The sequence below is a fragment of the Cervus elaphus genome, chromosome 22 (genome assembly GCF_910594005.1).
Source record: "Cervus elaphus chromosome 22, mCerEla1.1, whole genome shotgun sequence".
Classification (NCBI taxonomy): Eukaryota; Metazoa; Chordata; class Mammalia; order Artiodactyla; family Cervidae; genus Cervus; species Cervus elaphus.
In genome coordinates this window covers 53857346-53879800 of record NC_057836.1, presented here as the reverse complement: position 1 = coordinate 53879800, position 22455 = coordinate 53857346, and the positions used below count along the sequence as shown (strand labels likewise).

The 22455-nt window shown below is 38.9% G+C and overlaps 1 protein-coding gene across 1 annotated transcript in view; it reads left to right on the top strand.

The window, feature by feature from the left end:
• The window catches only part of UTP20 (UTP20 small subunit processome component), a 91089-nt gene that overhangs the window by 21899 nt on the left and 46735 nt on the right, over positions 1 to 22455 (top strand). The window contains exons 18-27 of the mRNA XM_043880658.1: positions 223 to 381; positions 1886 to 1962; positions 2719 to 2798; positions 3170 to 3413; positions 7204 to 7389; positions 10699 to 10789; positions 11846 to 11931; positions 12812 to 12937; positions 15995 to 16161; positions 18006 to 18214. Of these exons, the coding sequence (XP_043736593.1) occupies positions 223 to 381; positions 1886 to 1962; positions 2719 to 2798; positions 3170 to 3413; positions 7204 to 7389; positions 10699 to 10789; positions 11846 to 11931; positions 12812 to 12937; positions 15995 to 16161; positions 18006 to 18214 (1425 nt within the window). The remainder of the gene's footprint in view (positions 1 to 222; positions 382 to 1885; positions 1963 to 2718; positions 2799 to 3169; positions 3414 to 7203; positions 7390 to 10698; positions 10790 to 11845; positions 11932 to 12811; positions 12938 to 15994; positions 16162 to 18005; positions 18215 to 22455) is intronic.

The window sequence follows — 22455 nt, the reverse complement described above, 5'->3', positions numbered from 1 at the left end:
TTTAACTTTTCATGCCTGTGCTAGACCTTAAACATAAATTACTGACCAGAAAGTAGGTAGTGTGAAGAAGAAAGAATCATTTACTCCAAAAATGTGTTACTTATTTAATTTAAAACATTAATATATGCCAGTTTTTATCTTTTAGACTTCTGCGCACATTTGATGCTCTTTTTGGAAAAATAAAAGCTCTGACCTTCCTCTTGGTTTCCTGTGGTTGTTCAGGAGGATGGACTTGCAGAGCGTCAGTCTGTGTTTGCTATCCTGCGCCAGGCGGAACTCGTGCCAGCCACTGTGAACGACTACAGAGAGAAGCTTCTTCATTTGAGGAAACTCAGGCATGATGTAGTGCAGTCTGCGGTCCCTGATGGGCCGTTGCAGGAGGTAAAATACTTTTTTTTTAAATTATTTCTACTTTAAGGTCTGCCTAGCTAGCTTTTTTTTTTATAAAAGGGAAGTATACCAAATAATCTTCAAAAGAAAAGTGGAGAGAATTTTTAAAAAAGAATTTAATTAAATTCCTAGCTCTGTTCAATGTTTTGAGTTAAATGACTCTGCAGCCTTTTCAATAGTAACAATAGTCTATTATCCTCCCTTCTCCTGAGTATGTGTATAGTATGTGAGAATAAGGGAGCTTCCCTGGTGGCTCAGACGGTAAAGAATCCGCCTGCAATGTAGGAGACCTGGGTTCGATCTCTGGGTTGGGAAGATCCCCTGGAGGAGGGCATGGCAACCCACTGCAGTATTCTTGCCTGGAGAATCCCCATGAACAGAGGAGCCTGGTGGGCTACAGTCCATGGGGTCTCAAAGAGTCAGACACGACTGAGTGACTAAGTACATACACGTGTGAGGATAAATAGTCGGTGGCCACAGGAGCAGCAAGGTCAAGTTAACAGCCACATACAAAGAATTAATGCTTTCAAATTGTGGTGCTGGAGACTTGTTAGTCTCTTGGTTGGATGGCATCACCAACTCAATGGTCATGAGTTTGAGTAAACTCCAGGAGATAGTGAAGGACAGGGAAGCCTGATGTGCTGCAATTCATGGAGTTGCAGAGAGTTGGACACAACTTAGCGACTGAATAGCAACTCACCTCCAGATTTTTTCGATGCAGCAGGATGTCTGCACTCTACCTGTTCTATAAGGCATTTTCTGTCCATGACCCTTGATGATATATCATGCTCCCTTTGGGAAGAAGGCCAAGTGGAGGCATTCCCGTTTCTGTCAGAGCAGTTCTGTTCTTGTTTCGTATGTCCTATGTTATGTTTCACTTGGAAAAGGGTTCTGCTGCAAAAGAGATACAAACACCACCCCCAAATAACAGTGAAACTACTGTGTTGCATGATGCTTCCAGAGCACATGGGGATGCTGGTGACAATGGTTGTCATTCAAAAAGGGACTGAGAAGACTTTAGATCCTCTGAACTAAACTCTTGATGTATAGTCTTAAGAACTCACATATCAGAAAAAAAAAAAAAAAAAGAACTCACATATCTGCTCAAGAAGCCTCGGCTGCCACTCACAGAGTACTGTGCTGGGTTCTAAGGCACCTCTACTTTCCTGATTACTGTTCACGTTTTGTCTTGTCAGGTGATGGCAGTGTTTGTTAGGAGCGAGTTTAATCATGAGTCAGATCTGTTTATTCAGATACATTCTTCCTGCATAAACATCTGGAGTGAGTTCGAATACTATGTTTGCTTTAGTGATTCTTTTCTGTTGAATAGCCAGTGACATTTTGGGGAGAGGAGGAAAATTCCTGTAACTGAAATCTGAATTGGTACCTAGAAGTTTTTTTCTTAAAACACAAGCTTCCTTCCAAACCTCAGGTTGTCCTAAGTCAGGATATATGCATTTTGATGCTGATCTGAACTTGTTCTCTATGATTGCAGGTGCCACTTCGTTATTTATTAGGCATGTTGTATGTAAACTTCAGTGCTCTCTGGGATCCTGTTATTGAACTCATAAGGTAAGCCTGGGTGAAATGGATAAGCTGCTGTGCTTTCCTGACTGCAGAATGATGGAGCCAGTATTATACTCCAGGGTGTGATTTAAATGATTGAATGTGTGTAGTATTTATAGTTACCTTAAAGACAAGGTAACTTGTGGGACAAGGTGAAGAAAAAATAAACATTAATTACTCTGTCTGATACCAGGAGTTTGACAAGTCAAGTGTTTTATATATGTTTCTCTGTGCTTTGAAATCACTTTGAGGAACTTTCTCTTTTTCCTTTATGTTGCATGTCTGTATTATTGAATTTTTTTATAGTAACAGTAAAATTATAATAATAAAGTAGAGATTATAATAATTACATAATTTTATTTATATATATATTAAATCATTGAGCCAAACTTTAAAAATAAGGACTTCTTAAAACCTTTGCTATCTAGTATCCAAAACCCTTTAATTCCAAAAAGGACTGTCATAATCACATGAAAAATGCATATTTTGTTTTGTAGAAATCTATTGTTTTGTAGGCATTTATCTTCAGGTGGTCTACTCTGACTTTTTGTCAGATTGGAAATATTATGTGTGCCCTCTCAAAACCCTATTAGTTCTAAGTAGTGCAAGCATTTTGAAAAATAAGAAGTACAAAAGTTGCTTATGACCCACATTCAGGGATAACTTAATATTTTAATTATATCCTTTTTTACTTTTTTTTTCCTATGAGATCTCTCAAAATAAGACCTGTACCACATATCTGTTTTATGATCTTTACTTTAGTTCTCATGCACATGAAATGGAAAATAAGCAGTTTTGGAAAGTCTACTATGAGCATCTAGAAAAAGCAGCTACACATGCTGGTATGTAAAGGAATTTAAAGGAGAGAACTGAGGAGTGGGGGGAATGATTGTTTATTTTAATTATTTTTTGGCCGTGCTGTGGGGCTTGCAAGATCTTCGTTCCTGAACCAGGGGCTGAACCTGCTCCCCCTGCAGTGGAAGGGCAGAGTCCTGATCATTAGACAGCCAGGGAATTCTCTCATTTCTTTTGCTTAATTACACATGAAATTGGGAAGCAGAATGAGAAATATATTATCTTTAGTAACCTTTGGATACGGTTTATTGTTTGCTTGTATTACTAGAGAAGGAAATTCCCCCACTGGAAGACATACATAGAGCAGATGTTATTAGTAACATTTTTCTAGTGGTTATGATGACCTTTTTTCTTTCAGAGAGAGAATTGCAGAATGACACAAGAGATGAGGAGAAGTCTATTGGAGATGCAAATTGGGAGCAGACTCAGGAAGGAAACATTGGAGCTCTTTATCACAAGCAGTTGACATTGAAAACTGACCTTCAGGAAAGACTGGACCACACCAATTTTCGTTTTTTGCTCTGGCGCGCTCTGGCGAAGTTCCCAGAAAGGGTGGAGCCACGGTCCAGGGAACTTTCCCCTCTTTTCTTGAGATTTATCAAGTAAGTGTTCTTTCCTAGGAATGTGTCCCTAGTAGGGTGTGAGGAAGAGAAGGTACAAAGTGAAATTCCCAGGTTGGCTGAGTTCTTACGTCTGTCATCTTTTCAAATCACTAGCGTATCTCTAAAGCACTGGCTCTATGGGTAACAAATAAACTTGTTTTGTTCACTTGTTCTTACATGAATCAAAATCTAACCAGCTCATAAATGGTGTTAATAAAAAATTCCAGGTTGCAAAGTAAGAAAGGCCATACTGACTTAGATCAGTGCACAATGGCCTTGTGATTTCTTGCCCCATTGTTCGTTGTTTTTTGCCTGCCTCGGGCTTAAACGTACTTTCAGGTAACTCAACCCCAGCCACTCTGTTTCAAACCTCTTGAATGTTTCTCATGATGCTGAGGAATGTGCTCTCAAAGAATAACAAGAACTTCCTGCAGCACTGTTTTACTTTGACTAGATATGCTCTGTGAGAGTCAGATTGCTTTAAAACACTAAAGATAAGGGGTGCGGAATATATAACAGTACTAGTCAGTCAAAGGTAAATTTTCCATTATCATTTTGTTACATGGGAAAATGGTGTAGAGTTGGGTTAGGCAGGCCGCAGACCACACAGCCTGCCAGCCTTTTCAAGGAACAGCAGGGTGATCCAGGAAGAAAGTAGTTGGAGGTGAGAGCAAACAATTTAACAGGAGAATGAATTTGTGTAGGGGCTTTGAAGTGACAGTCAAGACTTTGGTTTTTATTGTCAGTGAAATAGAAAACCTTTGGGAAGGTTAAACAAGGATTACACAACTAAAGTTTTCTCTAGAATTTTTCTGGCTTCTGTTTTGAGAATGGACTGTGGGACAGAAGTGAGAGAGCAGAGGGACTGGGGAGGAGAGTTGGGAGGAGATGGCAAAAATCTGTGTAAGAAATGATGGTGGCTTGACCATCGTGGGAGTAATGCAGACGGTGAGAAGTAGTTGAATTCTGGACACTTCTCAGGTTTCAATTTTAAAGGATATGTTTTTGAGGAATTGCGACTAGATTAACCTGAGGCACTTGCTAACATTACATGTAGGATGGGGGTTGTGAGTGGTGGGGGGTATGCAGGAAGGAAAAAAGGGAGAAATTAAGGATATCTATAAGGTTTTTTTGGGCCTGAGCAACTGGAAGAAGAAAGTTAACCATTGACTGAGATTGGAAGAAATGCAGAAGTTTACCAATTTGTGGGGAAGATCAAGAGTTGTTTTGTTCTGTTTTTTTAAAAGAAATATTAAGTTTGGGATACTAAACAGACATCTAAGTAGAGATTTCAAGTTGAATGTGGAGTTTAAAGTTCAAAGGAAAGATTTGGTTTTAAGATATTAAATTTGAGACTCATCAGTATATGGGTGGATTTTAACATTATGAGATAAGGAGTGAAGTCACACCTGGAGTGTAAATGTAGGGAGAAAAGGTTTCCACGGACCAACTGCAACAGAGGTTAAGGAACCAGCAAAGGAGGCCAGGAAAGAGTAATAGAAGAACTAAGACCACTCAGTATTCCTTAAAGTAATCAGTGGAATCAGATCTCTAAGACATCAATTAGATGAAGAATAAGAATTGACTTGTCTTTAGAATTGACCTTAACAAGAGTTGTTTTGGTTAATCTGATAGGGATGAAAGTATGATTAAAATGGGCTTAAGAGAAAATGGAGAAGGAAAATGGAAACAGCAAGTATGGGCAGTTCTTGTAGAAGGGAAGCAGGCATAGGCCGTGTGGGAACGGAAAGGGCCTTTGGCGGCGTTGCTGTCCAGCCTAGACAGTCTCTGTGTATGTAATACTGGTGTGAGTGAACCAGGAGGGAGAGGGAGTTAGTCACGCCAGAGGGGGTGAGGTCGCCAGAGCCCTGTCTTTGAATAGGCAAGAGGAGAAAGGATCCCATGAGTAAATAAAAAGGTTTGCATGAATAATTCATTCTGGGAAAGGTTACAAGCAAAGATGCACACAGGTCAATAGATACGGCGGTAGTAGTGTAATGATTTCCTCTTTTTCACTCTTTGGGCTTTAATTTATTTCTAGAATGAAACAGTGACATCCTTGTTTTGAAGATCATGTAAAGTAATGTTTTATCAGTTGTTTTATGAATTTCAAGGAGCTGTACCTATGTAAGCTGGTATTAAAGGTGTTAGTAAGATGTTCCTGTCATGTTGATTTTTTAAGTTTTTCCGTAAAGAAATAAATTACTCCTTAGCCTCATGTAAACATCTACCTCTAGTAGGACTAGGTACTGTGGGGGTGGGGATGGAGAGAGGAGGCTGTAGTAGGAAGTGAGTCTCTGAGTTTAAAAAGACAATGACTAAAAAGATACAATTTTTAAAAAATGTTTTAAGATTAATTGGCACTTACTGCCTATAACCAATATCTTGGTAGATGATCCAATCTAATGGAAAACCCAAGAGTCACCTTTAAGTCTGGCTTTGAAATACATTATGGGCTTTTACTTTTGGGGGGGTTATACATTTACACTTCTAAATATGTTCCAAATAATTTGATATTAGTACTAACTGTGAATCCCTTGTAAACATTTTCTAAGAAGCCCCAAACCAGCAGCAAGAATGAATGACTAACAGTAGAAACAGTATCTTAATAATAGGTGACATATAATGACTACTCGCTGTGGCTTAGACACTCTTATAAGTGCTTTGTATGAATTGTCTTATTTAGTAAATGAATGAGTGAGCATGCTGTGCTTGGAGGTAAAGGTTAAAAATACGTCATTTGGTTAATTGAGCGTTGAGAGTGTAATACAGATGTTTTTAAATAGTGATGGTACAGTTTGTAAAGGACAGAGCAACTTTGTTCATTTCATTCATTCATTCACTTTTTTTTAAAATTTGTTAAGGGGAAGACCCTGCTAGCTAAGAATACAGCATTGAGCATGGTAGTGTCTCAACCCTCCAGGCGTGGTGTAGTGTATTAACCTGTAGTATATTTTTTTTAAGGTGTGTCTGTAGGATGCTATCCTCAAACATGTGTCAGTATATTTTTGAGTGAGGACTTTAAAGTCAGTCTGATCAGTTTCCTCACATCTATAACCCAGCGTCATGCACAGAATAGACAACATAGTAATAATTGTTAGATGAGTGAACCAAAGTGACCCAAAAGTAATGTACTGAGCAATAGCCTTCAAGGTAGTATTAGTTACCTACAACAGTGGACCAAAATTTAAGGGATGGAATTCAATAAGAACCCATATGAATACCAACTGCACAAGCTTAGAGGAGCCAAAACATGAAGCATTACTCATTTTCATTTCCTGGACATTCCATTCGAGTCTGTGTCATATTGTGACTTCCCTCAAAAGCAACAGAATTGATAGTCCCCCCCCTGTCTTACCAAGCCATACCTGGAGGACTGGAATTTGTTGTGACATTTCTTTTTGAAAGGACATCCTCAAAACAATGTATCTGGGATACACATACAGCGTGGTCTAAATACTGTAATGTAATCTGCCCCTACGCACTCCTCCCCGAGTTGTGGTTCCAGAAACAGGGAACCACAACTGAATTGTCCAGAGACAATTTCAGCCTAGTCCAAAATAGACATTTCAGTTATTCTCAACAGTGTAGCAATGAAGCGGGCTCTCTTCTGCAATTAGTGATTGACTTGTCAAATAAGGTCCTTAAGAGAGGCTGACTTTAAATGTTGTAGAAGACCTCTACTAAGGGGCCTCTGGCGTCTCTTCTGTGTGTGAGTCTAGGAGCTGGGGGCACATATCTGTCACGAGCATTTAGGATATCTGTCTCTATCACTCTCTTTCCACTGTAGCAATGAGTATTACCCAGCAGATCTGCAGGTTGCACCAACCCAGGATCTGCGAAGAAAAGGCAGAGGGCTGGTGGTGGAGGAAGCAGAAGAGGAAACTGCCGCCAGAGATGACGAAGAGTTGGAGGAAGAGCTGGGGCCCCAGGAGGAACCCTCACAGAAGAAAAAGACAAGAAGAGCTGCGGCAAAGTAGGTGGAGCATTGCTGAAAGATCACGGGTCCAGGGCTCAGGGCGGGGCAGGAGGAGACCTCGTGTGACCGCCTGTGATGTAGCCAGGAATGAGATGAAATTGCTTAGATAATTATTTACCAAACTGCTGCATCTTCCCAGGATTTTCTTTTACAGCCTAAAGAAAACTGCCAGCCTTCTGAGTTTTTTTTCTTTGCTTGCTTATTTTTTATTTTTTCTTGTTTAGCTGCAGTGTGTTAGAGTTGAGGGACTTTGGAATCATCTGCTCATAGCACCTTTTTATAGATGAGAGCCCTGGGGCCTGTAGCAGTTAAATGGCCTTGACCTTTACTGTTCACTTCATAGCACTGGGGCATTATGTTTGTGTGCTCGGGGAACACAGAATGGAACATCTTTTCTCTTACAAATAAGGGCGTCAGCACTCTCAACTTTGTCTTTTGACTTCTGTCTTGATTACTTCTGGCTTTCTTCACTTTTTCATGTTGTTATATTCTCTTTCTGGCTCTCTGGATTATTCATTTACCGAAACTGTTAGAAATCTTAGAAAAATGAAGAGCCTGTGCTTTCAGCTTACTTAAAGATTGTCTGAGTTGAGGTGTCAGGGATTCAGCAGACGGTGCAGCTGTGTGACTGTAACACTCTGCGTCTCAGTCCCACGTGCCCACTTGTTGAGACTTTCCCATGAGTCGTCTATTAGCCCGTCATTCAGCAGCTGGATTGAGGTTCTTCTGTTAAGTGCAGAGCCACAGAGATGAACGGTCTTCAGCCTCTGCAGAGCTGGAAGCAGTCTCATGCCTGGTGAAATATATTAATAGAAGAAATGTTTTTAAAGAAGTTACAGGAGCACAGTAAAAAAAATAATAATTCTACCACAAAGGGAAGACTTTAATAAAGAGGAGATCACCTTTGAAGCTGAAAAATAAGTGTACCAGGCCCAGAAGGACTTGCTGGCTGATGGAGATAGTGTATGAAGCACAGGGGCGAGAAGGGTCACGGCCCAGCCTCTGTTCCTACCTGTCGCCTACTGCTTCCCTTAAGATGGAGATCGCTGTGTTTGTCTTTGTATGCTTCAGCGTAACAGCTGGCCAAAGGTTTGTCCTAATATTTGTTTGCTGAGTGAATGAATAAGCTACTCAGGCACTTGTGCATCTTTTGTCTTATCCTTGGACCTTTGCTGTAGCATTCTTTTTGCAGTACCTTTGCCTCATTGCTGCCAAGGGAAATTCTAGTCATAACTTCAAGGCCCAGTTCTCACATTGCCTCTTCAATGAAACTCTTCCTGTCTTTTAAACTGGATTTATCTAGTTGTCTACCCACCTTCAAACTTTGATCACAGCTCCTCTGATCAGATGCTGTTCCTTACCTTGGATATTAATTTTTTTAAAATAAATCTTCCATGTAAATTTAAAGCTCTTTAAAGACAAGTTCCATGTCTTGATTAATTTCCCTGCCCCCTGTAGCCAAACCTAGAATGTTGCTAGCATTCACCATCGTTGAAAGTGTAAGTAAATGGATAATCACATTCTTCTGGGGGCCATCTCAGTATATTCATAGTCCAATTTTATTAACCCATGGAACACACCCCTCACTGGTAGGTATTTAATGGGAACCTATAAATCAACTCCTGTTATGTGCCATGTAGCCTTCAAGAGACATAATGGGAACCTGTAAATTAACTTCTGTTTGTCTCTTGAAGGCTACATGGCACATAAAAAATAATTAGTGAATGTTGAGGGAAGGAGTGTAGGTTTCAGTAGATTTTAAAATCGTGTTTTATAAAACTGCAAAGGCTCAGTGTTAAGTAATTCCAGGGACGTTGTATCAGTCAGAGCTTACCAGAGAATTCGCTGGGCAGGCTGGAAACTGGGGCAGGATTTGATGCTGTAGTCTTAAACGTGGAATTCATAGGGTAGGATTTCTATGTGACAGCCTTATGGCAGAATTCCTTTTCTGAGAAACATCAGTTTTTATTCTTCCAGCTTTCAGTTGACTCGATGAGGCCCACCCACATTATTAAGGGTCATCTCCTTTATTTAAAGTCCGCTGGTTGTGGATGTTAACCACATGTACAAAAATATTTTCATCACAACACCTAAATTAGTGTTTTGTTATATAACTAGGACGGTAACTTAGATTGACACATAAGACTAATCATCACAGGCATTTAGGCTAAATATAATAATAGTGCTTCCCTTACCCCTGTTTTTCTACAATGTCTAAAGAGGTCATAATTTCCAGCTGTTTTTCTCTGTATTAACTAGTAAGACTTTCAGTTTTGCTTTTTTTGCCTAAGAACAAAGAAATGCGTTGTTCACTAAGCTCTTAGGAACTGAAGTGCCACAGCTTGTTTTCTTTAATTCAGTCCTGCAGAAAAGCTGGAAGTCTTGCTCTTTGCTGAGATGAGGAATGAGTCGCTGAAACATTCTGTGGCTCTCCCCAGAGTCAGCAGCTCAGAATGGTAGAACCACGCATGCGGCTTGGGTTCCACTCTCTTCACTTCTCCCCGCTTAGGCTCTTGAAAGAGGCAAATGATATCTCTCCTGATCTTAATTTATTCATTCAGAGTTTTGGGGGGGGGGGGGTTTAAGTTTTAATACCTCTTTTAAATTATACACAGAGAGAAAACAGTTTTCTCAAGTGTTTTTAAAGCTTCACAGAGTCTTAAGTATTAGGAAGTTGAACATGTAAATGCAGTGGAAGCTCTCTGCTCATTCTGTTTTGATGGTACCACTTATTTGAAGGCATCCCCATCTTCAAATTTAAATTCCAACCACAGAACATTGTTCCATCTTTCTGTTTCTTGGTAAGCAAGAGCCATGGTTATCCAAACTTGGACCTCTGCTGCCTGACGTCAGTTTTTATGTTATATGAAAGTGAGGAAGTGTAGTATGTTCCACTTTCCTGTCTACTGCATAAAAACTAGACAGAAAAAAAAGGATCATTCCAAAAATCATCTGTGTTCAATTTTGGAATATGTTAAAGTGTTTTGATTACTTTCTTTCTATATTTGGCTTCATTTAAACCATTTTAAGCACATCCTGAATGATTTTCTGAGGTTGGGAGCCTGAATTTCAGGGAAAGGCCTGCCTGAGATTTGGAATTTCTGGAGAATGATTTCCTAAATTCAAGTAGTTAAAACTTGCTAGTGTAATTAACAGTGAAACTGTATTTGAGATGTTTAGAGTACTTGTCAGAGAAAACTGGTAGATACTATCATCTTAAGAAAATAATGTCTGTTTTTATTTCTGGTTTTTCTTTTTTCTGTTTTTCTCTCTGTATATTTTGTTTGTTTGTTTTTTGCATTTTAGGCACTTAATTGCACATTTGCAAGTTTTCTCTAAGTTTTCAAATCCACGAGCCTTATATCTGGAATCCAAATTATATGAGCTGTATCTTCAGGTAAGTAAAATTAATTCTTGTCACTGTAGTTAGTTGTGAACTTTTCTCTACCATTTTCTTTACCCAAGTAACTTGTAGGATTTCAGTAATTGTTGACTAGGGCTGATTTCTACATTTTAAGTATATATTTTTTAACTAACAGATACTGTCTATACCTTGAGGAACAGTTTTAGACAGTACTGATTTAGTGGATTTTAAAGAAATTGAGGGTGACTAAACATTGATTGGCTGTGTTAACAATGGGTGTAGCAAAGTGTTGGTTGTCTCATGAGAATTAGGTTTTAGAAGGGAGTAGGGGTTTGTGCCAAGAGAGCTGCTGCTTTTCACTGCTAGGCGAGTTAGCCTTATGGAGCCCTAGCGTTTCAGGATCCGGTAGACTGAATGAAAGTAGGTGCAGTAGTAGTCTGTTGCAGTTATGGTATATGACCTTGAATTCCAGAAAAGGTTGCAGAAGAAAAAAACTGATGTGAGAAGCAGAGTAAGCATGGGATGTCATTCTAAGCCATCTGGGGAAGTAAGATTTTCTCTTTTCACTTGGAGGTTTTTAAAATGAAACACTATTTTGGCAGAATTTATCCTTATTTTGTCTGTAATTCAGATATAACTTGTTTATAGAATCAGAAGTCCAAACTCTCAGTTGTCAACAGGAAGCAAAAATCTGGACTGATCAGAGAGGCCTCAGAGCTGGGTCTTTCCTGGCATCTTACTGGCTGTGGTTATCAGCAAAGAGCTTTCCCCCATCACAGGACCAATCCAGTTGGTGTCAACCTGAAGTCGTGTAGGGAACTGGCCTTGGCCAAAAGACAGACCTGAGAGTCTGGCATGTGGGACGCCGGTGTCAGAGTTGTGTTTCTGTTTTGTTCTCTGCATACATTCTGTTCATCTTCCGTTACCTCCAGGACAATGTAAAGCTATTGTCATGAATCATCTTTAACCCACATCTAAAAATTTAGATTCTAAGAATTTTAATTTAGCAAATTAGTAAAAGTAAATTGCTGTCTGATGGCATGTGTATATCTGACTTCATTAATTTATTTTATAAAATATCATTCCTAGTTGTTGCTACATCAGGATCAGATGGTACAAAAAATAACACTGGATTGCATAATGACATATAAACATCCACATATTCTCCCTTACAGGTAAGTTATTTGAAGCTAAAGAAATGCTGTTTTTACTCTTTTTACCAGAGAGCCTCTTATAAAGTAATTTTTTAAAGGCCCCAGGAAATTACCTTCTTTTCTAAGGTAATCATAGTGCTATTTTCAGGTAAGAAATGAAAACTAGAAATATATTTGTTAAGAGTGCTTCTTCATAGGTAATAAGGTAGGAGAGAGAATATTGATTGAAAAATATGTGTTGAGAAGGTTATGTCATTTCTTCTTGCTTATATGATGGCATTAAAATCTTGGTGATTACTTAAGGAATCATCGTAATTACGCTCCAAGAACTGAAGAAAGCTTTCATATTATGCTTTTTTATTTTTTTTTTATTTTTTTTTTCAGTGGGTTTTGTCATACATTGATATGAATCAGCCATAGAGTTACACGTAGTCCCCATCCCGATCCCCCCATATTATGCTTTTTTAAACAGCTGCATTACTAACTAAACCCTTATGATCCCTCTTGGGCTTCCTTTGTGGCTTGGCTGGTAAAGAACCCACTGCAGTGCGGGAGACCTGGGTTTGATCCCTGGGTTGGGAAGATCCCCTGGAGAAGGGAAAGGCTTCCCATTCCAGTATTCTGGCCTGGAGAATTCCAGGGACCACACAGTCTATGGGGTCACAACGAGTCAGACACGACTGAGCCACTTTGACTTTCACTATGATCCCTCTTACCTTTTAAAATTTGAAACTTGCCATTTTGGAAAGTATTTATGTAAAGACTTTCTTTTATGGATGTCAGCTACAATATAAAATATTCTTAATGCCTATTTCTTTTATGTATATATTTATCACTCAATTATATTTTCAAAAAGTATTTTTGATTAAGTGATGATTTGTGCTAAATTCCATTTTTAAAGGGAAAACCTACAAAGACTGCTTGAAGACAGAAACTTTAAGGAAGAGATAGTGCATTTTAGCATTTCTGAAGATAATACAGTGGTGAAAGCAGCCCACCGAATAGAACTGTTTCCTATTCTGATGAGGTAATTTATACTCTTTCAAAACTGATATTTTAAAGATTGATCACAAAAACAGTTGTGAAATTCTTTCAGCAATTGTAATGGAATATTTCATCTTGAATTTTATTTATTTTTATAATTGGTTCTTTTGGGAAAGTCAAATTGTTATAGAGACTTATTTTAAATATTTTGTCCCTAATATGAGGAAAGATCTTGACATTGTGTTATTTTAATAGTGACATTAAAATTAAATCCAGTATTTCTCTAAGGTTTAAGCCATTGAGAAATAGTAAAAAATAATGCATTTGTTTGATAGGTAACTATGAGATATAAAAACTAACCATCCATGTATAAAACTTTATTATAGTTTTTATAGTTTTCATTGTATTTTTCTGGGTCAAAAAATAATTGTAAATAACAGTCATCAGTCAGCTTGTTAGTCCCTGTTTAAAAACCTTTTGAGGTCCCATTTTACTGAGAACAACAAATGGAGTCCTTACTACTCCTTTAAGGGCCTGGTATGACCTAGCCTAGACCTGCTTCTCTAACATCTCTTTGATTTACCACCCCTCTCAGAGCCCACACCACAATCTTTCATCACAATACTTAATCATCCAACATGGCCTCTTATTATCCATCTTCTCTACCAGAAGACAAACTCCATGCCTCTTAGTCAGTAGTGATCAGATGAAGTTTGTCTTCCCTTTTCTGGTATAAATACCCCCTTCACTGTTTTGTTGTTTGATCTGCATGTTCCCTACAGAGCCTCGATGAATTAATTGAAGTGGTGGTAGTCGTGGTTGTCCTTGTCTTGCTACTGTATTTAACAGTAATGTTTCTAGAACAGTTGTTCTTGTCTTAAAGTGTGGTCTGCTCCTTCTTGGTGGGGGCTGTCCCAGAGATGCTTTTAGGACATCCACGCGGTTAAAACTTTATTCATAAAGACATTACTTTTTTCGTTGTGCTCCTGATTGTGCTGACCAGACAAAAGCAGTGATACATAAAACTCCAGGCGCTTAATGAATCAAGACAGTAGCTCCAAACTGTGCTAGTCGTTCTTCATTCCCACAGGCCTAGAGTTTAAAAAAAAAATAAAAGCTGGTTTCACTCACTGCCCTTATTGACTCTTGAGCCTTGAGTGCTTGTCTTTTTATTATTCTGTATGAATTGAGAGGTATGCATAAAACACTCCTTCAGCTCACTAGTTTCCATGGAATTTTTTTTCAGGTTTTCCAAGTAACTGATGCATATTACAGAATCATTCATGGGTAAAGATCTGTTCATAGTGCAAAGTAGACAGATGGATTTTAATGTAACAGAGTTTACAGAGTTCACTGATAATGGTTTTAGATTCCACGTTGCAGCTAGCCTTTGAGAAACTGCCTTTTCTTGAGCTTTGGTGTAGAATCAAAGTGGAATATTCACAATTATCTGAGAAGAATTATCTGAAAGTTTACAAAATATATTTCCCTTCTCCAGTTGCATATCTGTGTAAGACTGGAATTTCTTCAACCACAGTATATTGCAACAGATTGAATGTAGAAGCAGATATGAGGATTCATTTATCTTCTAATAAGCCAGGCAATAAAGAAATTTGGAGCGGAAAAAAGTGTACAACAATGCCTCTGATCTCTCTAATTTGGGGAGGGGCAGGTTTGGAAAATACAATTTTTATTAAAAATGTTAGTTATGCTAACTTGTTTTAACTTGTACTATGATAAATACTAATAGATAGAAGACATATGTACAAAAGCTCTTCAGTAATTTTTAAGAGTAAAAAGGGATCCTAATATCAAAAAGTTTGAAAACCATTGTGTTTAAATTTTGAAAGTTAAGTCAGTAGTTCTATCATGCTAAGAAGGTAGCTTTTATTACTATGTTATTTAGTTTTTTTACTAAATGGATGTTGAATTTTATTAGAATGACTATTGACATGTATTTAAATGATCATATTAGCTTTTTTCTATGAGCCATTGATCTGTATCAGTAGATTTTACTGATGATTCTTTCTTGCATTCCTGGAATAATCCTTGTTCAGCTCTAACACCGTTTTAATGCAGCACTGGGTACTGTTTTCAGCAATGTTGTGGACTTCCCCCACCCCCTGGTTGTGTATTTTTATTATTGACGCATTTACAGTATTGTGTTACTTCCAAGTATGCAGCAGAGTGATTGTTATCTGTGTGTATTTTTCAGATTATTTTACAGTTTAGGTTGTTGTGAGATACTGAATATAGTTGTTCCCTGTGCTATACAGTAGATCCTTACTGCTTATCTATTTTATGCATAATAGTTTGTATCTGTTAATCCCATACTTCTAATTTATCCCTTTCCCCATCTCTTTCCCCTTTGGTAATCATAGTTTGTTTTCCATGCCTGTGAGTCAGTTTTTGTATATAGATTCATTTGTATTATTTTTTAGATTCCACATATAATTGATATCATATAATATTTGTCTTTGACTTAACTTCACTTTAGTGTGATAATCTCTAGATCCATCCCTAAAAAAGGGCTATTTCCTTCTTTCTCCCTGCTGTGGAACTATATCATGGGGATTGTTTTTCCTTGAAAGTTTTAACAATTCATCTGTAAAACTGTGTTGACTCCAAGTTTACTCATGGTTACTGATCTCTTCAGGTTTTGTTAGGTTCCTTTTGACTATTTATAGATGTCAGTTTTTTTCCAGAAGATTACCCATTTCATTGAAATCTTTCCAGTTTCCTTGTTTTACTTACAGTTGTACTCTCTTATTTCACTTCCTTCTAATCTATATATTCCTGTTTTCATTTTTCCTTGTTGAGACTTATCTCTGGCTTGCCTGTTGTATTTATTTTTTTCTCTCCTCCAAAGAACCAGCTTCCAATCAATGTCTTTATCATTTTCTTCTTCCTGCTTCCCTTTGCCTTATTTGTTGTTACTTTTAAATCTCCATGTTAAAAATTTAATTTTTATTTCATTCTTCCCTGTTTTAGAATACATTCATTTAAATCTGTTGAGCTGCTATTCCAGCCTCCTAGGAAAACAAAACAACTCTGTTTTAGGATTAATGTGCAAACAAATAACCTTCTTTGGACATTTTAGAATTTTGTATGGTCGAATGAAGAATAAGACTGGAAGTAAAACTCAGGGGAAATCTGCTTCTGGTACCCGCATGTCCATCGTCCTGAGGTTCCTGGCTGGGAGCCAGCCAGAAGAGATGGAGATATTCTTAGACCTGCTCTTTGAGCCTGTGAAGCACTTCAGGAACGGTAGGTACCAGCCGCCTGCCGCGCTCTGAGTGCGCGTTCTCTGCTCAGACCTCTGCTGTCTCAGGCTGTTCCCCGCGCTCTGGGCATCCTTCTCAGGGGCGTGGTTGCTCCTCCCAGTCTCAGTGGTGGTCTTTTTGCTGACATGCTGACGTTTACATTTGATTGAATTAGGTGGACCTCACACATGATCTTGGGATTATCCTCAGCCTTGTGCTAATAAGCCCCTGGTTAGAAAACGTGTTTTCTGCTTCTGTTGTACATTTCGGCCGTTTGAGAAGCGGTGCCAGGTTAGAGCATGTGCCAAGCGCTTAGTCGCTCAGTCGCGTCCGACTCTGCGACCCCATTGACTGTAGCCCGCCAGGCGCCTCTCTCCCTGGGAATTCTCCAGGCACAGATACTGGAGTGGGTTGCCTTTCCCTTCTCCAGAGGATCTTCCCAACCCAGGGATCGAACCCAAGTCTCCCACATTGCAAGCGTATTCTTTGCCATCTGAGCCACCAGGGAAGCCCTTGGAAAGTGGTACTTCTCCATATACGATGAATTCCTTAGAAATGAATCCTAATTGTCCTGGCATGTATTCTTTCACTGAGTCATTCACCTACTAAATAACGATTTGTCAAATACCTCCTGTGCCATGGACACTGCTGAAAATAGAAAACTGAGCATTTATAACCTCTGCTCTTAACCTCACAGTCTAAACAAAGTGGATTAGTAACTGTATACAATGTGATGTTCTGTCATATGTTCTCCAGTAAGCAAGGTTAGCAATTAAAAGTAATAATGGCTGACATTTATTGAGCATCTACTTCGTGCCAGAATTAATGACAGGCTGCTTTACCTACAACTCGGTTGACCCTTAAAGCAGCCACTTTAGGGTTCAGTATTTATTTGTTGCCATTTTACAAGTAGGAAACAGGCTTAGAGAGGTAAGTACTTTGCTCTGGGATTTGAATCCAGATGAAGCTGGGATTCAAACCCAGATCTTCCTGACTACAATACCTCTGTTCCAGTTTTATAATTGCTTTGCTTTAGGCAAACATAGATTTATTTGTAGGGTAATGTGTTGCTTTTTGTTTTTTTTAATAATAGGTATAGCTATTTAAAAAGTTTTCATTCAGTATAATATTGCCCTGTGAAGAATGTTGGCTGTTAACAAATGCAGTTTTTGTTCAGTGCAATGGCCTCTGTTGTAAGAGGGTAGCTATAAATGATACCCTTATGGATAAACCACTTAGGTGTATGAATCAGCAAGCTCATGATCTCATACCAGTTGATCTGAAGTAAAGCTCAAGCAATAACTATTCAGGTCATTTAAGTAAATTATGAAATCAGTTTGGCACCTGTTTATAAAGGACTACTGTTTTATTTATTTGCAAGCGGCTGCAAGAGAAATAAAACATTTGATTCTCAGCCTTAAAAGAGCTTATCACATAGCAAGGTATTTTCTTTGAAACTGCTGAAATTAGCATAGTCCATGAAAGCTCAGAGGGAAAAATGTGGGAAGTTGATAGACAGAATATTGATAAAATGGAATTCCTCAGGTTTTGAGGAATTGTATAAATAGGGGAAGAATTGGGCTTAGAGATATAGATTTCTTACTCTCTCCTATTCCTCAGTTTCCTCATCTACAAAGTGATAATAGTAAAACCTACTCTATCTAGCTCATTTAATGTTTGGTAAGAATCAAAAGCAGAAAAAAATAAGTAAAATATGTTATCATCTGTAAATTAAAACAGTAGGAAATGCTGTGTTATTGGGAGAAATTGAAAGGCAGCTGTAATTGTAAATAGGAGCGAGCTCGCATCTCACTGCACGTGCTGTCTCTGCTCTCTGTGTTTCACCAGGAGAGTGCCATTCCGCCGTCATTCAAGCAGTAGAAGATTTAGATTTGTCTAAAGTTCTTCCTTTGGGTCGTCAGCACGGCATATTAAATAGCCTTGAGATAGTCTTGAAGAACATTAGTCACCTGATCAACGCATATTTACCAAAGATTCTGCAGCTGCTGCTCTGCATAACTGCAACTGTATCACACATCCTTGACCAACGAGAAAAGGTGAGCGAGATTCACTGTAAACTTTGGCTTTCTTTGTGGGCACGTAGGATTTCCTTGGTAGCTCAGCTGGTAAAAAATCTGTCTGCAATCCAGGAGATCCCAGTTTGATTCCTGGGTCTGGAAGAGCCGCTGGAGAAGGGAACGGCTACCCACTCCAGTGTTCTTGCCTGGAGCATTCCATGGACAGAGGAGCCTGGCGGGCTCCAGCCCATGGGGTCGCAAAGAGTCGGACACGACTGAGCGACTTCTATCACTTTCTTCTGGGGCTCATACAGGTCGGTGTTTTACTTGGAAGGTTGGCTGGAGCCTGAATAGCTGACATCATTCTAGGCTAAATCTTATGTAAGGTGTCTCTCTAAAATGACCTTTCCTGTTAATGGGAATCTTCACTGTTATAAGTACTTATGAATAGCTAGAAAATGCAGGTTATATCAAGTGTCTATTTAAAAAGGAGGTGAAACAGTAGGGAGGCATTTAGTTCTATCTATGTCTCAGAAACCAAAGTCTGGGATAGTTAAACTGATGTTTCTTAGATTTTTAATTTCGGAAGCCTGAAAGTGTGAGAGATGTCTTCTAACTCTCATTCATTCAGTGTTTGGAGAATGAAGAGAACACGGTTGGCATTGTCCTTATTGAGGCAGAGTTGCCCAGAGCTCTTGTAAAAGTAAATGCTTACCTACTCTAAATGCAATGTATTAAGTGAAGGTAAGTAGCAAGATTGGGCATGACAAGCCAAATAGCTAACTGCCTGGAGGCTTCATGAGATGGTGCTTAGGAAATGTTTTCTGAATGATTTTGAAGATGATATATTTATGCTCTGTTGAAACAGGTATGTGAACATAAGTTTACTCTGTGGAATTTAGGGGAACTTAAAATGTTTTTATGGACTGAAGACTTCTTGAAGGAGATAGGACTTGAAGTGAAAATCCACACTCAGATTTCTGCTATTGATTTTTACCTCAGATTTCTGCTGTTGTTAATGACAAATAGGCACAATTTTAACTTGGCTAAAAATCATGTTTTATCGATGTGCCTGGTGAACTGCCTCTGAGATACAGCCAGAATTTTACGCTGCCTTATTCATTGAGCCCCTACTGTGTGTCAGACACTGTACTAAGCACTGGGGTGAGGATCAAACAAAACTTCCTGTCCATTTAATTATTTAGTAAATACTTACTTCACACCTGCTATCTGCCAGACAACGTTGTAGATGGGAAATGAAATGGTAAGGACTCGGTACCTTGGGGAGACTATAGATAAACAGCCAGATGATCAGAAGACCATCAGTTGGTAAGTTCTAAGAGGAAGATAAACTCAGGCGGTCCCTCTGCAGATGTCTGTAAGTCATCCTCTGTGTCCCTGTTTTCTCTCTAGGCCTCTGTTTGTGACTTCCAGCCACCTTGGCCTCCCCAAGCTGCACAATTGTCCCCTCATTTTAGGAGGATTGTCGGACTCTTCCTGGGCACTTCCTTCCCATACCAAGGTCTGAAAGTCTGCAGGCAGGAAGCCAAGGAATGTGTAGGATTCATCTCCGCTGTTTCTCCTCTCTTGGGGATGACTGTCCTCTGTTGCCTGCTGTCCAGTGTCCAAAAAATCATTGTTTCATATATTCTTCAGTGTCTTGAGAGGGGAGGCTAAATCTTGTCCCTGTTATTTTATCATGTCTAGAAGCAGTAAAACCACCTAAGGGAGCAGGCAGAGCAGCCCTGCAACTAACACAGGGCTGGGAGTAGCTCATGTTCCCGACAGCCAGAGCAGAAACCTCATGAGATGTGGCATCAAGGAGTGTCCTTGGAAGGGGATTGTCTCTGTAGTGGAGCCAGATTAGCCCAGGCATAAAGGCTCCACCTAACAGAGCCTAAAAAGATCAAACTTTTCCTGAGTAAATCAGCTGCATCCCAGAATAAAGCTCAAAACCTCTTGGGTGATTTAAATGAAATTAGATTTCACAGTGTCTGACAGTCAGGTATTAGGCAGGCAAGAGGAGGATTTTGCCTGTAATGAAAAAAAAAAAAAAAAAACCAGTGGATAGAATCAGGCCCAGAAATGACACAGGTGATAGAATTAGACAAGGACGTTAAGACAACTGTTAGAAATATGGGCCATACATTCACAAAAGTAGAGGAAAGCATGAGTGTGTTGGGGAAAGACATGAAGATGTAAAGAATTTAAAATAAAATGAGGGAATGTGGTAGGAAGTGACCAAACTAGAGGTAGATGGGTGCTGCTTTTAGTAGGGTGTTCAGGGTCACCTCTCAAGAGCTGATATTTGAGCTTACACCTACCCAGCCACTGGAAGAACATTTCAGGCAGAGAAAATGACTAGTAGCACAAAGTCCTGGAGTGGAACAGTATTCACATCCCAGGAAGAAACAATTCTAGTTTTTGTCTTATAGTGAGTTACAGTGACTGCCTGTACGTGGACATTTTAAATCATGAAAGTCCTCTGACTTTTTGGTTAACTTGGAAGATGTTACTCAGTAATGCAGCCTTACTCCTGAGTCAACAATCAGTAATTCAAAGGATCATTTATACAGTTTCACAGTTCATTAGACAGTGACGTGCTAGCCTTCCTGACAGATAAGAGCCTTCTTTTCTTCTTTCTTGTTAATTCTTGGACAAGTCCAAGGAATTCCTTGAGTTTCTGTAATGAATTATTGCACAGTAATATGCTCAAGTGAGTTAAAGTTCTGCACTTGTGTATTTGAGTGAAGTCAAACATTGACTTTTTTGTATCTTTCAGATCCTTCAGGGCATTGACTAACTCTGAAATGGTGTCTTGAAGGTTGTTTTGATTTGGTTTTCATTTTTTGTGTTTGTTTTGTTTTGGTATATTTAAGCAAGGAAGTAACTTGTAAATGTCCATAAACTCCGTCATATGGAGTATTCCTCTAGGAATTAAAGTCTGCAATTGCTCATTGTTAGGATTTTTCTCCAGTTTAATTTCTCAACAATCACTGAGCAGCCTGGGCAGTTGGCCCTGTAGTTACAAAAGAGAATAGAACATGCAGATTCTACTTGATGGGGGCCTTGGGGGGCTGATGGGCGGGGGAAATGGGGCCTCTGATTTGGTGTCATGTTTGCAAGGTTAGTTTCTTACTGCTCCAGGGGATCGTGATAGCATGCTTCTTCAAATATCAGTCATAGTTTTTATCTTTGGCCACATGTGATCCTGAGAATAATGGAAATACTGTCAGTGGACTGAGGCAAAACAGAGTGACTTGTCACAGTGTCGCCGCCTTGTCTGCCATGCCCACTCTTTGTAACTTGTGTGATGAGATAGTTAGCTAAAAGTGAGTGGCAGAAACTTGACGGGTGTGTCAGCCATCATGATTCCTCAGGTTTACATAGCAAATTAATGGCATCTTCATACTCTCTTGAATTTAAAATGTTCAGTTTCATATGCAGATACTTCCATTCATCAGATTATCAGATTCTTATGACAAGTAGCTTAAGAGTTTTCTCTATGTTACCGTGGCCACACAACTTGATGATGTTCATTATGTTAGGTTACTTGTGCAGTCTTCATACATTTTAGCGTGCTTTAAATGTCACTAATTAAAGTCAAGTGTAGAAAATAAGTTGCCACTTATATATCCAGAGCTCACAATGTGTTAATCAAGTGGAAAAACAATTAGGGTTTGAATCTTCTCCCATTTATTTGGTTTTACAACATTCTGTGCTTGGGAGAAATCTCTCTGAGGCTTTTTTTTTCCCCTGCCTGACCTAAATCTCTTCATCTTTTAAGATCCAGTGGAAATTCTGCCTGAAGTTAACCTTTCTTTAATTTATAGTAATTCTTGTCCTAAGTCAAATATCTTTGGCATTTTTCATCTCTCATGTAGTTTAGTAAATGTTCAGGAAGATTATAAGTTGAGGTCAGGACTATGGCTAGCATACCATTGGACTCATTAGTATAGGCTCAGTATATTTTTCTACTCTGAGCCTAAAAATTTGGCTGCATTATTTATATTTTATAGCTCGTAGGAAGGAGATGCCAGTGGAAGTAGCAATACCTGTTAATAAAAGAAATTTGCTGTTAATTTAGACATCTGCCGACTCTAGCTTCTATGCCTCTAAACAGACTAATCTTATTTTTCTCCAAATTGTATTTTCCTTTGAGCTGTATATTTTGAGATCTTTGCAGGCCTTAATTCAGTCACTTCATTCTCCTTTACTGCACAAAGTATTTCACTGTTTGAAGAAACTATAAGTTCTTCAGTCCCGTGGACTAATTTTAA